The sequence below is a fragment of the Salminus brasiliensis genome, chromosome 6 (assembly GCF_030463535.1).
Source record: "Salminus brasiliensis chromosome 6, fSalBra1.hap2, whole genome shotgun sequence".
Classification (NCBI taxonomy): Eukaryota; Metazoa; Chordata; class Actinopteri; order Characiformes; family Bryconidae; genus Salminus; species Salminus brasiliensis.
In genome coordinates this window covers 17,726,456-17,737,294 of record NC_132883.1, presented here as the reverse complement: position 1 = coordinate 17,737,294, position 10,839 = coordinate 17,726,456, and the positions used below count along the sequence as shown (strand labels likewise).

General features: G+C 41.9%; 1 protein-coding gene across 1 annotated transcript in view; it reads right to left on the bottom strand.

Annotated features, from left to right (window-relative positions):
- Positions 1-8,393: 8,393 nt before the first annotated feature.
- Positions 8,394-10,839, bottom strand: part of ppic (peptidylprolyl isomerase C) — a 5,245-nt gene continuing 2,799 nt past the window's right edge. Inside the window, exons 4-5 of the mRNA XM_072681882.1 lie at positions 10,741-10,839; positions 8,394-10,530 (exon numbers count right to left, since the gene is read on the bottom strand). The exon at positions 10,741-10,839 is cut by the window's right edge and continues 86 nt beyond it. Of these exons, the coding sequence (XP_072537983.1) occupies positions 10,402-10,530; positions 10,741-10,839 (228 nt within the window). The 3' untranslated portion in view covers positions 8,394-10,401. The remainder of the gene's footprint in view (positions 10,531-10,740) is intronic.

The following is a 10,839-nucleotide window of genomic DNA, read 5'->3' as shown; positions in this document are numbered from 1 at the left end:
TTATATTTCTACACTCCAACGCTCAGCTGCCTAATATTAATTGATTCAGTCTGATATTTCTCAGTGTTTATGGGTGTAATATGTGGGACTGTAATATGATATCCTACAGATCTCCATGCTTAGTGGGTGGATCTTCCAGCGAGCATGTGAAGCATTTGGAGGTCATGTGGTACATACAAGCTTTCGATGAGCACTTGAACGCAGCATCACATGACTGAATACTAAACAGATTATTACATCATATTTTCTCATTCTTCTGGTTCTCAAAATGCTGCAAATATTGAGCAGAATATCTGAAAATAGCTTCTTGCGTATTCAGAATTTTAAAAAAATTAAAGAAATATTAAGTTTCTCAACTGTTTGACAACACCGTTTTTATTTATTTATTTGCTTGTTTGTTTGTTTATTGGTAGAAACACACAGCAAATAAATACTCTACGTCACCAAACAAGGATTCTTCTTTTCCGTACGAGCCCTAAGAAGATTGATGCGGGATTGTAAAGTGTGTGACAGTGTAATGTGCTGTGGCATGCAGCTTTGCTTTATTAGCAGAAGCTTGTTATTTTTCTTTGGCTGGACAGGGCGGGGGCAAGGGGGACCCTAAGTGTGGACAGGCGTTGATAAATGCTGTCGTGCGCTGTTGATGCAATTCATTTGTCAGCGGCGTGAAAAAGGTTAATCAGTATTCTCCAGCCAGGTTACAGTGCTTCTCTCCTGCTCCAGTAATTGTGCCTCTGTGCACCCTCATCAACCAGAGCCTCACTGACTCGGACAGAGCGCGTGGGGCCTCTCTGCCAAAGAGCCACAATAAATTATCTGCGATTGGTTGGAGATGATATACATTTCCAATCATAAATAAATAAATAAATAACAACAGAAACAATAGAAAAGAAAAAAATAACAAACAAAAAACAAAACGAAAAAAAAAAAAGCAGAACTAAAAACTAAAAAAGGCCCGAATGGTGTCAGCACTCTCCCATAATTTATATGGTGAGTATTTCATACATGGGGCTGGATGACCACGCCGAAAGAGAGGCAAAGAAATCAATGGAAATTCATATTTCATAAGACCATAATTGCGTTTGAAAGTGTGTGGTAGTCATTTGTTTTAGAGGACTGCACAGCGGTTGCTTGATGACAGCGCCATACATTCGAGAGCTAGGTCTTATTTCTTTTCCCCTGCCCCATCGCTCCTATCTTTCGATCTCCTTCCTTTCATCTTTTTACAGCTCCAGCTGTGGAAAATGAGGGGGTTTTGTTGTCAAGAAAATTGCACTTTTTTTTTTCTTAAACTTGACAACGTTCTATCATCTGTGAAGTTATCGATTTGCCAGTGTTTTAACCATCAAACTGGATCTATTTGAGTGACTCTGGTTTTTAAACAATTTCTTTTGACAGGCCAGGCGTCACAGCAATTGCCCCGCTTTTAAAGACAGTATTTCAATTTGTGGACACTGCTCCAGCGTACTCCCCCACCCCCCACATCCTCTTTTGAAGGAGAATCAGACTTCCAAAGGGCCCCCGTGGTAGACAGAGTTGTCATGGAAAAGTGGGGTGGGAGTAGGAGTGGTGGGGGAGAGAAAACGAAGCAGCCTCGGTTTTATAGATTGCTGTTAGGTCAACAAAACTTTGGCAGCATTGATTAACTTGACAGTGAATGCGGCAGTACATTTATCACTAATAGCCGTGCTGCAGAAAATCTAATAAGAGCCAAACAATCCCCCTGGAGCTGTAACAGGTTCGGTGTGGCCAGCAGAGCATGCCGTGGAAATATCCGCCTCTCCACGGACGCCGCTGTTGAGGGGTCAGACGAGCAATGATGCCCTGCGAAAAACGCAGGCATCATCTCATCAGGATCCCCTCTTTCCCTCCTTACCCGCAACCATGATGCAATCTGGGCACCATGAACAGCGGGGTCACATGCAGATCCAGTCTTTGGGAGCAGACAACGTGGCGGCCAGAAATGCACAAGGACGGATGGGGATCGTCAGTAATTGGACACAAAAAGTACATTCTCCTCGCCCTAACTGCCTTCTTATCTTCTTATCAGGGTGCTTAAAAGAGTTCAAGTGAGTGTTAGGAGAGAGAGAGAGAGAGTAAGGGATTCAAATTTTGCTCGAGTGGAGGGAGATTTGCATGTGCGGCTATAAAACACTCCGGCCGTGTGTCAGAGTTTAGCGGGGAGGCTAATCGATTAGCTGTCACCTGGGCATCAGGTTCACTCTTAGGATTCAATTTTTTTTTCTTCGCCCTGCTTTGCATATGGCATCGATCGGGCGATGGGGTAAACGAGCAAAAAGCGTGGAGGCCAGAGGATGAATTGTTTACTCGCATAAAAATAACCTTTCAATAGGGGAAGATGCATGGCGCGGACTTCTGGTGGCGTTCTGCTGCCCCAAGCAGATGGCATTCAGCTGCTATTGATCCGGCCCCTGCAGGCGAGTGGGGGGCAGGCCCTGGCCAGGGCACGGAGAGCAGAGCTGTCCATCCTCGCCGCCTCCCTGGACCATCCCTCAAAACAAAGAGAGACACAATGAGAGAGCACATTCGATTCCATTTGAATATTGGCCAGATGCGTGAGAGCTGCGAAATAGTTCATTATCCGGTGGCAGGCCATTTATGTCACGACAAATTCTGAAGCTTTTCCTATGCTGCAGAGTCACAAAGATGTTTAGGGGGGCGTCATCACCCGAATTCGGATAAGCGCCAATGATACCACTGCAGATGAGCAGGGACGATGACCCTTTGGAAATGGAAATCATCATACCTTATCTAGCAATAACGAGGCCTTGATTCCGGGATCAAGTTAGCCACTGCTCAAGGTCCATTGTTTCAAGGCTGAGTGGTCTTTGCAGCAATAAGAGAAAGAGCAACCCCCCCCCAACCACCACCATACAACCCTTCCATGTCTCACCGTCGCTGGTCTCCCCCAGCTCCAGCCTTCAGAGCTAATTAGTTTCAGAGGGAATGGGAAAGGGGGCTCCAACCAAGCCCTTCCCCAGCACAGCATCCAAGTGTGGAGGAGCTGCATTAGTGAGACAAATACAGGGGAAGCTTGGCCCCGCTGTAAAACTGTTGGAACTACTGTCGTGGAGATGCATTTCGAGGGGTTACATACAACATCAAAAAGCATCAGATCCCACCATCTGGAAAATGGGTTCGGACATGGCAGTCCGTTTTAATCTGGGCCAGGTGAAACTTTTCTATGTTTGGCACCCCCCGAGCTGGATCCCATTCCATGTGCAAGATGTCTGTTTTTTTTGTAGACTTAATAGATGGACCCAGTTTTCCCACTTGTCTTTGTTCTACTGCTTAGTTTAGGAGATAGATGGAGATAGTCTAAATGCAGCGGTGGCCCATGATTTGGATTTTGTGTTGTTACCCTCTTAAATTTCCCCACCGTGGGACCAATAAAGGATTATCGTATCTTATCTTATCTTAAAATGCCTGAAAAACGTTCTATGAAGCATTGCCAAAGAAGGACCATGTATGGACCCTTAAAAAACGATTTCATTAGATAATTGTTTAAAAATCACATAATGTGGTTGTAGACCAATCAATGTCCAGGCCAAGAATCTATAGGACCCTACAGTGAGGTTCTCAGAATTTGGGACCACACAGAAAATCAATAACTTACAAATAACAATTTGGCAAATACTCAAATTGTAAGAAAATCTGACTGAATCTCAGCGCCTTTGTGTAAAAAGGTCATATATTTCAGAGCCTTATCTCCACCAGTGAGGCTTGTGTTCAGGCGACTCTCAGGTGGATTTGATCTACTCATCAGTCCTTGTCATCTTGAGAGCAAGCTGTCATCAAAGCTAAAAGAGAATATATATATATATATATATATATATATATATATATATATATATATATATATACATATAAAGAAATAAGGCTCATTTTAAAAATATTGTACAATTCATTCCAATTGTTACAAATTACAAATTGGTTACAATTGTCTACGTTTTCCTTTCAGCTAAAAATCTCCATTCCCCGACCAGTCTGAAGCTGACCCTTGAAGACTGTCCAGGTTGATTTGTGGCAATGGGAATTTGCAGTAGGTGGAACATGGTGCCACACACCAGAGAACATCTGCTGGTAGTGCCCTGAACTGTCCTGGGTGGGAGAGCGCTTCCTGCATGCCATCACCTGATTTATTAAGCAAGCCATTATTTTCTGGGTTCTGAGATCCTGCGTCCTGCTCATGATAAATGTGGCACGATGCATAAATTTAACACAATGGCTCTGGCATAAACGCTTCATCTTAATGATTAAACATTGCTGCAATCACCAGCCTAACTACTTTCATCCATCCTCTCTGACTAAACCTTGTCATTGGCATTTCATACTCTTTAAGTTTTTGTTAACTAGCAGCATTTTTCAAACGCATGCCGCCTTCTCTCCCTCTGTATTCCTTCTCCGTAAGTGTATTTCTTACCATCAACAAAAAAAAGGGTACGTTGGGGTATTTATTTCGGGTGGCAGTCTGCAAAAAAGTCCTATTACAAGGATGTGTGATTTGGAGCTCAGCGTGGAGAAGCTTCAGTTCATTTATAAATAGCTCCTTTGGGTACGGACGCCCTGAGGTGTGCAGTTCAGCCTGTTTTGGCATTGTACACAGTCCTAATCTCAGAAGGGCCGTGGCATTCTTGCCCGCGCTCTGAGAAGCACACTCTCCAGTTACCACAGTAATTGGCTGATGAGGAGGCCCGGGCCCTAAAAAGAATGTCAGCGTTCGATTTCCCTGCGATCCTAAGTGAGGATATGTCACCATTTATGCTGCTTTCGGGTGACATCGGCTCTTGGCAGAAACTCTGGGGAAATCATTACGCTGTTTATGCCTCTCCCCTGTCGGGCGCCGCTTCCCTTTGATATTTTCACAATGTTTTCCACTGAGTGATGGTACCTTGCCAGGGTCAGGGGAGCGCAAGTCCCTTTTGTAAATTTGTGACCATATTTTAACGGCGGAAAGAGAAAAATCCTGACAATTGGTGACGCGTAGCGGAGAGCTGCTGAGAGGGCTTGAAGGGAAGATCAATGCTGTCCACCTGGTGTCTTCTTCTTGCTGTAAAGAGACGGAGCTCTAATGATTTCTGGGGCTGTTCAGCCACATTTCGGGAGCGGGTGGAAATGTGTCAGCTTTGGGGGCTGTGGATTTTAGAGCTGCAGTTTTGTGCAGGTTTAGACTTGTTTACAGCACAGATTTTTGTTGCAAACTTCATACATCTAAGAGTCTACAGAGACTATTTGCTTATTTAACCACCATAGTGAACAGAGTAGCTTATAGTGTACTGTTTGTCATGTTCGAGCCAGTACCTTATGAGCCTTGTGAGGCATTCTAAACTACTGTATAACCCAGTCTTGGTCTAGCAGATGCTTCCGCCCTGGAGAGTTTACATCTAACACATTTAGCTCGAATATTAAAACGCCTGCAATGGACTTTTGAATGCAGAAGACACATATGGATAAGCAACCGCCTGTGCTTATCATGCAACTATCATGCATGATATTATGCATCCATATTTTGCCATCTACCAAAAGTAGTGTGAGCACTTGCACTTGATAGAAATATAACAGAAACCTACGGCGTCTCAGAGCAGTGTACCTTGAACAGTGAGTCCTCGCCATCTGTTCACAAGGCTGTCCGAAGTGCGTCAGATATGTCAATATGATAATCCAGGGCCTAATTGTGAAGGCCTGGAGGACGGGGAGCACTTGGCGATAATTGTCAGAGTATAACAGGGTTAGACACTGTCATTACTGGCTAGTCAATATGGCAGAAACTGAGAGGAGATCTGTAAATGATTCCCTTGTCAGCGGTGAGATCATACGGATTTTAGTGTTCCTATTAACACTATTAATATAGACTGTGGAAAACTGAAGGCACTGCATACAGCGGCACTTTGTGGTGCTAAAATGTCACACTTTCCACCCCTCTCATTTAAAAAAATCTGAAACTTGGGTTTGATTTACCTATTTTTGACGTAAAAGCTAGTATACAATAACTACCATATTGTTTCTACGTCTTATGTTAATTGACACCTTTTTCTTATGTAGTAAGCAAAGCACATTTGAAGCCAGATGAGTTTTTGGAAACAGGTGTAGTGGACTCTTCACAATCAGTAAAGCTACATGGGTGGTTTCATGAAAAGAACATCTTGTCAACTGTGAATCTTTGGGTTTGTGTTAGCACCAGTGACATTGGCAGGCAAAAATAGATTCCAGCAAATCCAAAAATACCATTAAATCCTGGATGCAAATGACAAACAAACAAATCATAAGCTGAGGCTGAAACGGAATGGCTTCTAAAACAGAAAAACAAGTCAAAATATACCTCAAAATCCATGGACTACCTGCATTGGAATGGAATAGAAAATATGTGGTTATACCTTAACCAAGCTGTGCATACAAGATGACCCAAGAACTTTAGCCTTTTGCAAAGAACAGTGCTAAAAATTCCAACTACAAGACCTTATATATATATATATATATATATATATATATATAACAACTTTTGCACAGTCCACACTGATGATTTTTTACTGCGAAACGAAAGACCCACGAAAGACCCAGTAACTGTAAAATGCAAAACCTTGTGCTGCCACAAAACATCTGTCCATTTGGGGCATGGACTCCACAAGACCTCTGAAGTCGTCCTGTGGTATCTGGCACCGAGGCGTTAGCAGCAGATCCTTGAAGATGTGAAGTAAGACCTCAACGAGTGCCCATGACTCCTGCTGCTGCTGCTTTACCGGTTGTTCTTTCTTGGACCACTTTTGGTAGGTACTGACCACAGCAGATTTTCTGACCCAGTCGTCTAGCCATCACAATTTGGGCCTTGTCAGAGTGGCTCAGATCCTTGTGCTTGCCCATTTGTCCTGCTTTTAACATCAAATCACCATCAACTGACTTTTTCGCTTGCTGCCTAATACATCCACCATTCGACAGATATCACTGTAGATGAAGACTAATCAGTGTTTTTCACTGTCAGCGAGGCTAATGTTATGGCTGATCGTTGTGTATGCACACGTTCAAGGTTAACTCGATGCGTGCATGCTTCTAAATTCCATGTAAGAGTGCTCAGTGCTCATACATTGTAGGTAATTTCTGAACAGTGTATAAGGCATTCAGACAAGCAGCACAGCGCCAGGCCTGGCTCTATCAGCGGCAGTTTAAGATGGTTTCTGCGAGGCTGATTTGTCTGCTCTTGACCTTTCCAGCAAACTGTCCCATCATCCAGCAGCAAGGCTCCTGAGGGACCCCATCCACACAGCTCGGCTCTGCTGGTAATGAAGCCTGTCATCCCCCTCACATCCTCCAGCAGGCCCACGCCGGACACGGCTCCAGCTCAGAACAGGTCCTCCATTGATTCAGAGCTATATTCCAAACCAGCTCTGTATCTCCCTCAGAACCTCTTGGCCATTTTCAGCCCTCTTCACATGTCCACTCCTTTCTCTACTTGTTAGAGTCTTTACTATAGAGAGGTTCCTGACAGAGAGAGAACTGACAGTGGCTGTTACTTGATACAGTTTAAAAGCTGAAAACTCAAATGATCTCAGATTATGCCAATTTTTCTTCTCCACTTCTACTAAATAGCTAAAAGGTCTTAAACATGAACCCAGCTTTTGTGAGTATACTGATGGTACTAACTCCATTACTAGTGCCTGGTCTTTTCTACACCACCACGGTAGATTTGATTCACCAATCGAGATGTAAACAAAAATATTGTGTTAACCGTTTCAGCCATTTTTTTTCCCTTCCATTTTCACAGGCTAAATAGTAATTGCACAATTAACTGAGAAGCAGTTTCTTGGCCAAGTGTGACCTGTGCATTTGGTAGCTGTTCATTGGGAAATCTTAATATGTGGTCCACAGATGTGATGATGCAAATGAAGGGAGCCATTGCAGAAACTCTGGCCAAGTCAATCATTTACAGCAAAGACAGCAAATGAAAAAAAAACCCCATCTATTTATTATGGTGTTAGTTTGTCCAATTGTTTTTGAGCCTATGAAAATAGAGGGACATGACTGTGGTTCCTTAACGGCTAATGCAAGATATTTTTAAAACTCTAAAATTAAATCTTAATGTCTGCACATAAATTTACTGTTGTGATAGACAGAAGCAACATTACAAAAATTGTCACTGTCAGTCAATCAGACTTGACTTTATAGACTACTACTTATATGGTCATGTGTTTATTAGCAAAGCTGCAAAGATACAGGTTACATGTAAATCTGTGTACAGAGCTCAGTGTACAGCAGGTCCGTTTCTCCCCTTCAGCTGTGGGTGAGAGTATATTTTTGAGACACATTTTCTCAGTCATTTCTGTTTGAATCACCAGTAAGGTGCATTAACTAACAATAATGAGACAAGGGCCATTTACACATATGGTAAAACATACATGGTTTATTGCAGATATGTTCAGGTTCTCAAGCAGCTAATTAAAGTCATTTTGAAAAGTTCTTTCATTTGGCTGGAAAACAAAAATATTTTTTAATAAATACATTAGTGTTAAACTAATGGGCACAATATCAGGTGAAACAAGGATCTCTAATTTAAAAACAAAAACACACAGTTTTACCAAATGTTTTTTTTAAGAGAAGATGTTAATTAATGAATGAATGAATGAATTGATTAATTCACCAGTTGTTGGATTCTAACTCCTGCAGCTAAGCTTCTGGAAATTATCAAATATTAATTTCAACTTGCTAAACACGCTAAATTACTAAACATCACACAAGGTCTTCAAGTAGGATTGTTTTGGCACTCTTAGACATCTTCAATGAATTCATCTGTAATCTCAAACATCACATTAAAAAGATTTCTTTAAAACTTGATATGTCCTGAGCGGCGATAATTATTTGGCAGATAAATGCATAAATATTTGGCACTCGTGAGAATGTATGCATATTGTTAGGACCTTTCGAAAAAATGCCATGATCGTGCAATATGTTTTACAGATACACAGATAAAGCAATACACTATATGAGTCAGGTATGCTCAGAGCTTATTTAATCAGTATGTCAAAAGCTAGACTTCGAGCCCTTGCTCCCTTTAGCGGTCTTATTTTTAAATCATGTATTTATTAAAATACAAAAAAGATGTATTTTGTTGTTCCAAACAAAGTGAGGTATATGTAAACAAAACAAACAAAAGGAATGGACTATGGTAATTCACACTACACCTGTCCATCTACAATGCTAACACTACAGCTTTTTCACTGATGTTTGTTCATCTAACACATCAAACACTGACTAACAAACAAATTGGCACAGGACACTTTATGGACCAAGTAAAAAGTGTTGAGATGATATGATACTAAAACTGGCACGTCTACACGAGGTGCTACATTATTTACATGAAGTTTGTATGATGCTAACTGGCTAATTTATTTTATAATGTTTTGCACAGTGGTCACTAACTCGCCTCCTGGGCTTTTGTGTGTTCTCACCCTTTTCAGTAATAAAGATAATGAGTGCATAGTTGATTTAAAGAAGCATTCCAGCCTAAAACTATCACTGAGTGCTATTGGTCATGTTTTTAAACACTGTGTCCACTCACTGTCCACTCTATTAGACACTCCAGCCTAGATGGTCCACCTTGTAGATGCAAAAGTCAGAGACAGAAGCTGATCTGTTGCAGCACAGGTTGTGTTGGTAATCCTTTAGTCCTTTATCAGTGGTCACAGGATGCTGTTAGATGGGTGTTTCTGGTTGGTGGACTGTTCTCAGTCCAGCAGTGACGCTGAGGTGTTTAAACAATCCAGCAGCACTGCTGTGATCCACTAGTACTAGCGCAACGCACACCAACACACCACCATGTCAGTGTCACGGCAATGCTGAGAATGACACACCAGCCAGATAATAGCTGCTCTGTGGTGGCCCTGTGGTCCTAAACATTGAGGAACAGGGTAAAGGACTACAGATGGACTACAGTCTAGACTTCTAGAACTATAAAGTGCTCCTATATGGTACGTAGATGTGATCTAATGGGTCATGGTTAATTCAAAACCATCTCACAGCAGCATCAGTTTAAGTACATAAGTATCTAGGATCTGCCTGCTAGAGGATAAAAAAAACCCAAACAGATTTACAGATGTTCATTTCATGTTCAAGATACAACATCAAAAAAGGGGTTTCTAGTCTTTAGACTGGAAAATCTAACTATGAAGACTACTGTGGTCACTGTTCTAGAAGTAGCGAGCAGGCATGTTTCATTTGATGTAGTGATGTTCTCCCTTTTTCACAGTAGTGGTGTGTGTTTATTTTAATACTTAATAGACGTAGTGACCTTAGAGCTCTACCAGCTGCTGCTAATAATAAATATGTGGAACCAATATCTGATTTTTTTTTCTTCCCAAAGCCAACCGATATATCCCAGTTTGGTGTGCCAGACTACCAACCTTCTACTTCTACAACAAAAGGTTCTTTGACCTCGATCCTTCCACTGTTTACAATTACACACTCTGTGTAGGGCACGTTCCTGTCGTTTGTGTCCTGAAGCTCAATGGTATGAACCACGGTCTAGAGAGGCACAGAGGGGGAGAGAGAGAAAAATTTCAGTTTAATACAATGATGCAGTTTTGGCAAATAATGATGCATAATGATTTGTGTAATTATTTATTTTACTAGCTACATAAACTCCCAATACTATACAAAATGATTAGCAAGTCATTGACCGATAAGTTGACAAGCTCTGCAATCTGAAGAAAAAAAAAAAGGGTACAGACATACCATGCCTTCCAGGACTTTGCCGAAGACAACATGCTTGCCATCCAGCCACGGCGCCCTTGCTGAAGTGATGAAGAACTGTGATCCGTTGGTGTCAGGCCC